Source organism: Protomyctophum parallelum (genome assembly GCF_964188405.1).
Source record: "Protomyctophum parallelum genome assembly, chromosome: 1".
Taxonomy (NCBI): domain Eukaryota; kingdom Metazoa; phylum Chordata; class Actinopteri; order Myctophiformes; family Myctophidae; genus Protomyctophum; species Protomyctophum parallelum.
This window is the reverse complement of record NC_139697.1, coordinates 8786489-8798079: the sequence shown is the minus strand read 5'-3', so window position 1 is coordinate 8798079 and position 11591 is coordinate 8786489. Positions and strand designations below refer to the sequence as shown.

General features: G+C 40.4%; 2 protein-coding genes across 2 annotated transcripts; one reads left to right on the top strand and one right to left on the bottom strand.

The window, feature by feature from the left end:
- Positions 1-454: 454 nt before the first annotated feature.
- Positions 455-5112, bottom strand: LOC310869928 (ras-related GTP-binding protein C-like). Its single transcript, XM_083780914.1, has 8 exons — positions 4610-5112; positions 4206-4409; positions 3759-3958; positions 2736-2850; positions 2464-2606; positions 2225-2367; positions 1979-2115; positions 455-765 (listed from the first exon to the last, which is right to left on the bottom strand). The coding sequence occupies exons 1-8, from the start codon at positions 4793-4795 to the stop codon at positions 718-720; spliced, it is 1176 nt and encodes a 391-aa protein (XP_083637040.1). The 5' UTR covers positions 4796-5112; the 3' UTR covers positions 455-717.
- Positions 5113-5188: 76 nt separating this feature from the next.
- On the top strand, positions 5189-11550 carry ppt1 (palmitoyl-protein thioesterase 1 (ceroid-lipofuscinosis, neuronal 1, infantile)). Its single transcript, XM_083781049.1, has 10 exons — positions 5189-5253; positions 5976-6095; positions 7365-7474; positions 7720-7847; positions 8436-8506; positions 9359-9461; positions 9677-9767; positions 10107-10205; positions 10401-10472; positions 11060-11550. Exons 1-10 carry the CDS (start codon positions 5241-5243, stop codon positions 11180-11182), a joined length of 930 nt encoding a protein of 309 aa, XP_083637175.1. The 5' UTR covers positions 5189-5240; the 3' UTR covers positions 11183-11550.
- Positions 11551-11591: the final 41 nt, after the last annotated feature.

Sequence of the window (11591 nt, the reverse complement as noted above, 5' to 3'; positions counted from 1 at the left end):
TAGACTATCCTATACAGACACGCTATCTGTTCATTGTCGTTTACAGACAGTAAAAGTTGTCCATGCAACAGTGGTTCTCAAGTAATCTATATTTCATGTATTTGGCCACAGATTGTGTCAGGGACTCGATAAAATAAGATTTGTCAGGATTGCCAAGATTTTTTCCACATTTTTTGGAAATAGAAATGCAAACTTAATGAGCTTGTACATCAGCTATTTTTGAATAAGCAAACAATAAAACAGGCTTGAATCATATATAAACTGTTTCTCATTTAGCTGGAGACCCGTTGGATCCACATCAAGGTCCTCGGGAACCACTTCGAAAACCAGCAATATAAATAATGTAAACACTAACATTCTGACAAAATCTTGCCGTAGATTAGAATACCGGTACATAAGTACATCACCTTGGGCTTGAAGCCTCTAGCATTTAACATGAGGATATGATGCCATCTGCTGTTCATCTCTACAATAGCTCCGGAAGGACACAAATAGGAGTTAAAGTTATACAATGAAAAAATAACTTTAATGTTCACAATTTCAGACAAAATAGTGGGAGCCAGTCACATTTCCCTTGTCATCTAAGTTTGTTCTTTTTAAGATTAGGATCAAATCAACACAATATGAAATATTATATTACTCTATTAAAGCCTATGTACATTTAAAAACAAAACAAAGATCACACTCAACTTGCACTGGAAAGTAAATCATCAAATGCTACAAACAGAATCTCACTATGGCAGATTTGGCTGCAAGTTCACCAAGCTATGGGAGGGTGGAAAAAGGAAAAACTGTCAGCTGGTGCAGTGGACTGGCCAAATGAAAGGTATAATCAGTTATTCCAGACTCCATTAAGACCAACATTCCTTGTCTCCATGGTTGGAGCCCTGTAAATCACCCAAGACGCTAATGGTGTCACTGGCACAGTTAAGGTCTATGAGGATCCTGAGCAGAACACTGGACAGTAGTAGTGGCATGACTAATTATCAACACTAAACATACTGAGCTTAGCTGGTTTATATAGTAAGGTACAAATATTGTGCACAACGGGATCTTTTTTTCTAAATGTTCAGGATAAAACCCATTTACAGCACTCAATATTTCAAAGTAAAATTAGCAAATATAAAACAGGTTTGTTCTGTTACATGTACTTGTAAAAAAATATTTGGACCCATTGGAGTTGTGCTCAGTTTTCAGAAACTTAAAATACAGAAAGTTGACTGGTAAACATAAAGCATATGTGACTGTCACAAATTCACGTGAGTAGCTCTGTGCAGAAAAGTACACAATGTTAATCTTTCCATTTGAGAGTGTACACAGGTAACCACATGGATTTGGACACTTGTACACCGTCCATTAAATAACACTGAGGATTTTACTGTGTACTTAAATCTACTTAGTCACACCTGAACCTCACCCCACAGATGTCATGAATAATGCTTAGAAATGTAATACAAAGCTGCCACTGTCTTTACTGACTACATTTGTCTGTTCTAATGATCATACTAGGTTGCTAAACCTTGAAATTTGCTTTTGAAATTTGTACACCAACCACTGCGACCAGCAGAGGGAAGCAAAACATAAAAATTACTTACTAGCCAATAGCAATTTTCATTATTTTGCCCAAGATTTCTTTAAAAACAATATACTAAGAGTATTTATTTCCCTCTCCAATCAAAGAGCATGTGCAGGGAGAGACCAAAGACAGCCATTGCCTGCTTTCATCCAGCAGCTTTACAGTTATTTGCAGAAAATATATTTCATCTGTCATTAGTTCAATGACAGATTATATTGATATGTGTGCACTGTGCACTTGTGCAGCTCAGCTTCTCAGTCTGGTGTTCCGCACATAGAACAATCTGCATCTGTTGCACATGAGACAGCTGTCCATTTTTATATGTTTTCCATGCCTTTGCTCAATGTTCTAATCTAATGGTTTGTGGTTCATTGCCTTCTTTCAAAGAGCACTTCCATTTACCACAGCATAGTTCGGGCTCATCAGACTGTTGCTGGGTGAGCCAGCTGGATTCTTGCCCATCCTTTGTGTTGAATTGCCAACTTCAAACACCTCATGGATGGCTTTGCGGAAACAGTGAAAATTGTAGTCTATCAAACCTGTGAACAAGACAGAAAAATCGTAATAAGCAGGTAATTCCTGGGGAGACGCGGCTCAGCACCACGTATTGTAACTGAACCACTGTCAAATAATGTTGGGACTTCATACCTTTCCTCTCAAAGCTCTCCTCTCTGAGGATACAGACAAGAGCAAGGAACCTGGTGACTTCCTTCAAGTAAAGGACGGTGGTGTTATTGAGTTTGATGATGGCCAGTGACTCCTTGTCATAGGCACTGCCATCTTCACTAAGGCTGACGTCAAAGAGAAAGGACGGGAAGCGTAAACTTTCTGCAGTGCACAGACATCAGACAGAAATTTGTAATACAATTTGAAGTGTTCTTTCTTACCCATAAATGCAGGAGACGTCAATGACAACATCTATCATGTCACAGCAGAGCTCATAGGACTGCATGTCTACCGGAGAGCTGTCTGTGGCAATGTAGATCTTACTAACTACGTCAAACAGGAAAGCCTTCTCAATCCCAGAATTCTGCCAAAAAAAAACACATAAATAAATACATATACATATATACACACAATAAAGAGTAGCAAGCAGAGATACATGGATGTGTTTGTAGCAATTAAAATATGTATTGCATGACAAAAAAGGGAAACATACAGATATAAATATGTCCAAAAGGTTCTCCAAAGTCGGCAACTGAGGAATGAGCTTCTGCACTACTTTACTGAAAGCCTCAAATATGGAGTGGTCGTAGATACTGGTCAAGTAAAAGCTATGAGAAAAAGACAGAAGAGTCAACATACGGTATTAGAAAATATGCTGAAAGTGTTATGGCAAAAAATAAGTTCATACACAATCCAGATCCCCAGTTTTCAATAGAATATGAGTTTTATCATTGTGTATTTAGAATAATAGGATCCTCCTCATTAATGCACACTTGGGATTCCATGCGCGGTCAAAAGCCACTCGTTGCGGATTCTTCGACAGCTGGTGGATGGAAATTCATCTCCACCCACGCCGCGTCGGTCAGATTCCCGGAAAAGCTTGCCCCGCAGCTGCCGTGTGGGTGGAGCTTCATTTCCATCCAACAGCTGTCTAAAAACCCGGAAGAGACGCCGGTCACGAGCGGCTTTTGGCATCTTCTTGATGCTCAGGTGTGCCTGCGCTGTATAGGGTACAATTTCAGTCTACAGGCTCTGTGCGTCAGAGGCAGCCTGTGGGTAGCTAGAACATTTAGGATGACATCATATTCAAGGATTTCAAGCTAGATCAAACTTGTTTGATTGAACTACTGCTACCTCTATTTTACCATGGTAGCTAGCTTTCCATGAAAATAAAGCCTGTTTGTTTCTATTTTAGCGTGCTAATGTGCCAGAAAGAAAAATATGTAGTTAGATCCTTGAAATCCCTGCTGATCATGTAATTTGCCGGTAAGCTACATTCAAGCTATACATATCTTCTTTTTGTCAAACTTTAGTTATCCTAATTTCCTTTTTTAATTCATTGACGCAATCTTTAATTTTATGCCCAATATCTGCAATTTATGTTCAATATACCGTAATCGAATTTATATCTACGCATTCACAGCAATATTGTGACAGTAATGTTTTTTTCACACATGCTTTCGTACTTATTATAAAAAATATTTAAAAAGAAAAGTGTTCTTTCAACAAACCTCACCTGAGGTGAAGCTTCTCTAGACTGGCATCAGCCAGGTCATCGTTGGCCCTCTGATGGATGTCTCGTTGCGTCTCGATCTTATGGTCATCTGACAGACCATCTACTTTATGGATGAACACCTCAAAGTTGATTTCTGGGTTGACTTTGTAGGCCCTGGAGACAGTGAGATGTAATCTCACAAGAGCCTCAACATAATCATCCTAGTAAAAGGTGTACAAAGAAATAATCATTTAGCAATGGCCATGAGTCGTGACCGAGTCTTTATGAAGCAATGAGAACAATCTGGTACCACACAGCACACACTTTCAAAACAAATAGCGATAAATTCCACAGGTCATGTAGCCTATTGTGTCACTATAGTACCACCACAACCCACAGACCAATGGTTACTGTAGGTTAATGGGTGCAATGGTGCATAACATACAGTATAATGTACAGACATCCTACCTGGGCATCAATCACGAATATCAACGCCCCTGTACCCCGAAAGATCATCTCATAGTCGAACGTGGGGTCAAAGAAGTCCACCTGCCCTGGGAAGTCCCAAATCTGGAAGTTGACAAAAGAGCTGCTGGAGATATCATCCTTGTAGATTTTGTTAGTGCTCTCCAAGAACAGTGTTTCGTTGGGTGACATCTTGTGGAATACAACCTAGGCAGGGGAACAAAAATACTATTATCCTCGTGTATAATCACAATTTCATAGTGTTAAGATAATATAACAAAAAACGTGATTTAATTTGCCCACAGCAATGCCCACCCCCACAGAAGAGCGGGCGGTAATGGGAGCTCTGCCATTTCCACACGGGTGGGGTGTGTTTGTACTGTGTATGCTGGTGGTAGAAAGATTACCTTCTGAATGGACGATTTTCCACTCCGTCTCAGTCCCATCAATAGTATTCGTGGTTTGGAGTCAGCTGACGTCGAGCTCTCTTCGATGTCTGGTTCTTCTTCCACACCATAGCCAAAATCCTTGGGAAACGAACCGACGACACCAAAACTCCCTGTCAATGTTGGTTCTTCGTACTGAATCGACATGATGATGTCCCTTGTTATCCGACTGATCACCGTGTTCAACAAAAGCCACCAATGTGAGGCTAAATCCGATGTGGAATGTTGTTATCGACTTTCATGGCTAACAGGGAAAGGAGCGATACCATTTGATCTGGGCTTGGCGGTTGGTTTTAGTCCAAGACTATTCTGTAAAGTATCCACATCTTACAATATGAATATCAAACAGCCGCCCACACAAGTAATAAATAGGAATACAATACAAGAGCGACCAGTAATAAAGTGTAGATGATGGCTTAGCTAAGCAGCAGCTGAACAGAACACGAACTGGTGATCACAAGTCAGTCCCTTCCGCCCTCGTGACTGACGATAACGTCTCCGCCCTCTGCGTGTGATTGGTTAGCAGTGCTAAAACATCACGTGACAACCACCAATGATGAATGCAGAATAACAAGAAGAGGACAAGGAGTGAATGGAGTTGGACGGTAAGTGATGTTTTTCCCCATTAAAATGATATAATATATTTAAAGACCGGTTTCGGCGTGTATACTCTGGTGATCTAATAGATTACAGTAGATAGTCTAATATTAGTGAAGCGTAGCCTTGCAGCGATAACTTCCTGACCAGGCTCTTTATGGCGCACCAAAGGTTAGATTTCACTTGGTATACTACATGTTTTGCTTAGCCTTGGATCAATTTATATCATAGATGTATTTATTTGATCGAGTCTGACTTTTTGTACATCTATGATACTAGCCTCAGATCAAGACTCAAATAGGCCTAGATGGGGTTTATTAGATATACAAATGTCAACATCCAAGGCTACTGATGCGAAAGTAAAAGTCAGACACGATAAAATGCATCCGATAGTCCTGTTCCAAGGCTAGATATAGCTCAAAATCAAAACAATAGGCGGGATTAGCCATGGTTCACATGACGCTCGTGTCATGATTATGAGTTTATGACAGTCATGTTTCAGGGCTCAGGCGGGGTGTACTGTCAAGTGTCAAGGGAGACACAAAAAACACACACACACACACACACACACACACACACACACACACACACACACACACACACACACACACACACACACACACACACACACACACACACTTCTGCTTCATTATCTCATGACATACATCACCAGACTGACTTCTCCTTTCTCTCACAAACTAACATTGAATACAATTGGCTTTGGTTTTAGGCTCCAAGATGACAACAGTACTGCAGTTTCTCCTCGTGTCTTGTCCACTGCTGGTTGCTGGGAGCCCCTTTCATAAATCCAGCAATGGCTCATTACCACTGGTCATGTGGCATGGGATGGGTAAGGAATTGTGCTAAATAATCAGATAATGGAATAATGATTGAGCCTGAGGGGTTCGGCAGAAGCTTTTTAGGCAAACAAGTTATGCAAGTGGGTACTGGTACAAGGCAAGCCTTGTTAATCTGTTTTCCTGGCACCTGCTACCAGCAAAACTCTAAACTGCAGAAGAGCTACTAAGCAAGGTCACCAGCTAATTCCAATGTGACTTACAATTGAAATGTTATGTTAGCTGGTTAGCACATTCAATATTTTGCTGCTTGTACTATGTCCCATCAATATGTTTTCTGCTTGTACTATGTCCCATCAATATGTTGCTGCTTGTACTATGTCTAGGCTGACTAGGCTAAGAAGGTTGGTTGCCTCTTATATCCAATTTTGATTCTGGAAAGTTATGCAAATTCTGGCATATTTTCATATAATGCTTAGATTAGGAGAGCCCACATTTGGAGCTCTGGCGCATGGACTTCCGACTTATTTTGGTATTGCCATTAACACCTGAATGCAGCCTGACTACTGACCAGTAATGTAAACCAACCAGAATCTCAACTGAGAATACAGGTTCTGTTTCAAGCTCCGTCTATAAAGAGACACAATATGGTCATGCAGTTCAAACCTGTCACCCTGCACTGCAGAGCCACTATTACATAGACTTCATAGACAAGCACTTACCTGTTGTTCTGTAGCTGCTGATGCCCTTTTAGGATGACCAGAATCAAATCCAAACTGTTCATTTGAGGCACAGAAGTATTTGTGTGGAACCGGGGGGACGGGGCGGCGTTGGCAACTTATTACTCAAATGCGTTGTCATATTCGACCATAGGCCCAATAATGCCTATAATTTTATTATTAAACCCCTCTGATCTCACATTTGGTTGTAAATGCAAATTTTGGTCATGGGTAGTATGGCTGACTTGGTACCATAGCCTAGGGGATATTTCTCATGTTATTTTAACTGACTTAATAGTAGGCTACATTTTGCAGGAAAGAGGCAATCAGAGCTTTACAACAGAAAGCCAACTATTAGGTGACTATAGGGCATTTGAACACTGCTAGTCACAATGTGGGAAATGGTCTCAATTTGTGGGACGCCTGAAAAGTCCTGGCAATGAGGGACTGTCCCACGCAAAGGGGGACATCTGGTCACCCTAACTATGTCCCATCAATATGTGCCGCTTGTACTGTATGACTAAGTGACAAATGCAACCTTGATTCTTGCACTATGCTATCTTTGTCGAAATAAACCATGCATATGTATGTTTTGCCAATTAGGTGACAGCTGTTGCAACCCTCTCAGTATGGGGTCCATTAAGAAGATGGTAGAAGAGGATGTTCCTGGGATTCATGTGCTGTCAATAATGATTGGTGACAATATTATCCAGGTACACACATACTGTAGCATAAAGTCTAATTTGAAAATTGCTTGATAAGCAACAAATTCCACCTCACACTGGAATTCTCAGGTGCTTATGTTAAATATGACTAATTTTGAACTATTTACTTCATTATAAAAGATAACTAAAGTGTTTAACTCTTCACATATATCAAATAAGATTTCAGGTTTTGTCTCTTTTCCTCCAGGACGCTCCTTTTAACTTTTCCTTATGAACAAATTAATCTTTTCCAGGACACAGAGAATGGCTTCTTTTCAGATGTGAATGAGCAGGTGTCCATGGTATGCAGTCAGCTGGCCAAGGACCCCAAGCTAAGCGGCGGCTACAATGCCATGGGTTTCTCACAGGGCGGACAATTTCTGTAAGTGACCCGTGGTGTGGACATGGCGTGTTTTCGTTAAGAGGGTGTGATACTAGACTAATAGTGTAGAATCTAGATAAGTGGATTTAAGTTCAGAGAAAGAGGCTAGGTTCTTTCTTCCTACAGAGTGCTAGTGCTGTCTACATGCTTTTGGTTTAAAGCCTTTTCATATCAAGTCCCATTACTTATTCTGCATTTGAGTCACGGATTTGATGAGATTTCATTTAACCTCAGTCTCAGACCAAAATATTTTGTTGTGGGATACAATTTTGTCCACAATTCCATGCCGTTTTGAGGTTGGTACCATAGGAGAGGTAACAGGCAAACGTTGATCAAAATAACAAATTATATTTGTGTAGACTTACTAAATTAAGTAATGCAAATGTTTAACAATAATTTAAGCATAAAATAGACCTGTATGGGTTCATTTTACACTCAAGAGTAAAATATCTATAAAGGGTCCATTTGGTCACCAACTCTCCATTATTTAGCTGGGGACCACCTGGAACCCCCTCAAGGACCACTGTCTTAAAGCATTTATGAGTGACAGAATGAGGAAGCTTGCTATGATCCTTCCTCTCTTTCCAGGAGGGCTGTGGCCCAGCGTTGTCCCTCTCCACCAATGAAAACCCTGATCTCAGTCGGTGGCCAGCAGCAAGGTAACAGCACTGTGACATTAGCGGATTTGATTGCCATCAATACAATGAAAGTGACATTTAATCAGCATTGAATGCTGCAGTAGATGAGTCTACTGACCTACCGCAACAGTCTACTCTACAGCGTGAAACGTTATCTTGTGAGTCACGTTTGAGAAATTCAGTAGGCTGCATTCTGTGCGTTGATCACAGCGACGACGCACGTCGTCCGACATTACTAACCCTATATCTAACCCTAACCTCCGCTTTAACCAGTCACGTAAGTCCCCTAACCGCATCAGTCCTAACCGGCCACGTAGTCAGTTGACAATGCGTGTAGTCACTTGTAGCCGTGATCAACCGCACAGAATGCAGCCTACTGAGGTCTTGGTAGGTCAGTAGACGGCTACTGAGAGCAGTCAACGCTCCGATTAAACATGATTTTGTCCCCTTCAATGCATTGGTGGCATTCGAAACGGGTGCAGCCATCCATTATGTTATCAGTTCCCTTGGGGGAAAAAAAAGAAACAATTGAATGATTCTAGAATTCTTCCGCAATCAGTACGAACAAGCCCGCCAGTGTCTCATGTCAACGGTCGGCTTGCACACCAAAAACCAAAGTGCAGTGTAAAAGATGACTTGCAAAGTTGCACATATAACTAAATGCTTTGAAGCGGATTTATTCCAGCACACAAATCCTGTAAAAGACCAGATATTATCTACACTACATTAATACTTGGGAACTAAATGATTGATTACCAGTAACTATAACAATAGCCCAAATTACATATGAAAGTCTAATTAAAATATTTTAACAGATTGATGGCAGTAGGTAGGTGCCAAGTAAAACTTTTGCTTTCTTCATCCATTCAAAAGGAGTGTATGGTCTCCCAAAGTGTCCAGGAGAGAGCTCCCATATCTGTGACTGGATTCGCAAAGCTCTGAATGCTGAAGCATACTCTGACATGATGCAAAAACAGTGAGTTGTCCTTTGCCTTATTGTGTCCATCTCACTCCCTCTTTTGTTCAGTCTTCGCCTTGCATTGTTTGTCGAGCGGATAACAAACCGCTACATGTTGGAAATTAGCATGTGCATGATTGTTTACTTGAGTCACTTGACCCAGATCACCACAATTGGTGTGCTTTCTATCATATTATCTTACTGACTTGACTTGTCATGGTTTGTTTGACCAGCCTGGTGCAAGCACAGTACTGGCATGACCCTCTCAATGATGACCTGTACAAGAAGCACAGTCTATTCCTGGCCGACATCAACCAGGAGAGGGTCAGTATGGGACTTACTGTAGTACTTTGTTTGAATCGTTAGCTCATCGTTTACTCTACCACATGCAACGTTTGCATCAAATACAAGTCAATTACAATTTAAGCATTTAGCAGACACTCTTAATCCAGAGCGATATACATTAAGCAAGAACAACACATGGCAATACATCATGTCAAGCAACATATGCAAACAATTTCTAGCAATATCTAAAATACGGCTATGTTCTGGATTTAATGCAGTCGTGTGTGTGTGTATATATAGTTTACATATGTTTGTTTAACTGTCATCCGAATGGCAGAATTTCTTTCAAATATTTCCATCTACATTTTGTATTTCTAGTTTGTGAATGAGACTTATAAGAAGAACCTCCAGTTGTTGGACAAGTTCGTTATGGTGAAATTTCTGCAGGACAGTGTTGTGGATCCAGTAGATACTGAGGTGGGTACTGTACACTACAGTGAATACATTCTCACAGTTTTTCCGTTATGCATAGGACTATGGTGAATTGGCTAAATCATTTACTTAACTAAAATACCATTGATCACAAACAAGAAGTTTGTATGTCTCTTTATGACACATTTCATGAAGCTGAACAGAACAAACCACCTCATATTGACTTCCTGTTTTCTCTAGTGGTTTGGGTTCCTGAAAACAGGCCAGGCCAAAGAGGCTGAAACCCTTCAAGAAAGCATTCTCTACAAAGAGGTAAACCTCAACTTTTGCAAAGCAAAATGTACCATTACATATTGTCATATTATACAGGTAAATTAGTTGATGGTGAATGTATTATTCAATGCAGTCATACAGTAGGTAAAAAACTAAGTTTCATTTTGACGATTTAGATTTTTAAATTTTAGATTATGCTGTACCCCTGTAAATATTAACGGGTTGCTCAGATGTGTCATTTGAGTATATATGCGTGTGTGTGTGTGATGCACCACTCAGTTCACACAGGTGTTTCTAATTTAATAACTTAAACAATGGTTTTGAATGTCGAATTTGAGCGGCTGGTTAGTTAGGAAAGCTGTCAAGTTTATAAGAGGTTACAGGATTGGTCACCAGTAGACTAGAAAATGCTCCAAGAAATGGCATTGTGAAGTGGTTGAGCTGAAAATCCATTGAACATCACGATGCATTTTGAACTTGCAGTTCGGCTATTTGGTGTAGAGGGGGAAAAAAGGAGAGGGCCAAGACTAGTACAGACCCCTGGGGACCCCAAGCAACAAATTATAGCCTATACAGTATAATGGTTAACAGTGAAACAATTGAACTCACCCATTGCCTTTATCCAGGATCGTCTGGGGCTGGCAGCAATGGACAAGGCTGGAAAGCTGGTGTTTCTTGACACGGAGGGAGATCACCTGCAGTTCTCTAAAGAGTGGTTCAATGCCAAGCTACTGCCTTATCTGCGCTAAAACATTTTACCGTTTGACCACTCCTGTACATAACTTGTCATTAATTCAATTATCACTTAATTCTGTAATTGTTCAGTTAAGAGAAGCGTTCCAGAACTGGGGAATTAACCTTTTGTTTAGCTCGTTTTAATATAATTGGGTTAACCATGCACAATCGTTTCTCCCTGCTGCACTGTTCACTTGTGGCATGTTGACCCTTTGCTGCTGATGTTTTTGTTTTTATTTTATTTTAGATATATCTATTTTAGCCAATTTGACTGTTACTCTGTATCAATGCTGATGTTTAAAGGTTCTCATGTGTTCTCTTGGAACTGGATCTGGGATAATGTATTTTTGCAATAAAGAAAATTACATGCCAACAAAATGAACATGTCAAGGAAGGCAGTCATTTGCAACAAAGAAATTATAT

What these genes read in the sequence shown, in the direction of transcription:
- LOC310869928 (XM_083780914.1), bottom strand. Translation starts at nt 4,795, where the DNA reads ATGTCGATTCAGTACGAAGAACCAACATTGACAGGGAGTTTTGGTGTC. An exon ending in TTTTGGACATATTTATATCT is followed by an intron (nt 2,607 to 2,735) that starts GTATGTTTCCCT and finishes TTTTTTTGGCAG; the next exon opens with AATTCTGGGATTGAGAAGGC. An exon ending in TGAGCCCGAACTATGCTGTG is followed by an intron (nt 766 to 1,978) that starts GTAAATGGAAGT and finishes ACCCTCCCATAG; the next exon opens with CTTGGTGAACTTGCAGCCAA.
- ppt1 (XM_083781049.1), top strand. An exon ending in TCACAGGGCGGACAATTTCT is followed by an intron (nt 7,848 to 8,435) that starts GTAAGTGACCCG and finishes CTCTCTTTCCAG; the next exon opens with GAGGGCTGTGGCCCAGCGTT. An exon ending in TGGATCCAGTAGATACTGAG is followed by an intron (nt 10,206 to 10,400) that starts GTGGGTACTGTA and finishes TGTTTTCTCTAG; the next exon opens with TGGTTTGGGTTCCTGAAAAC.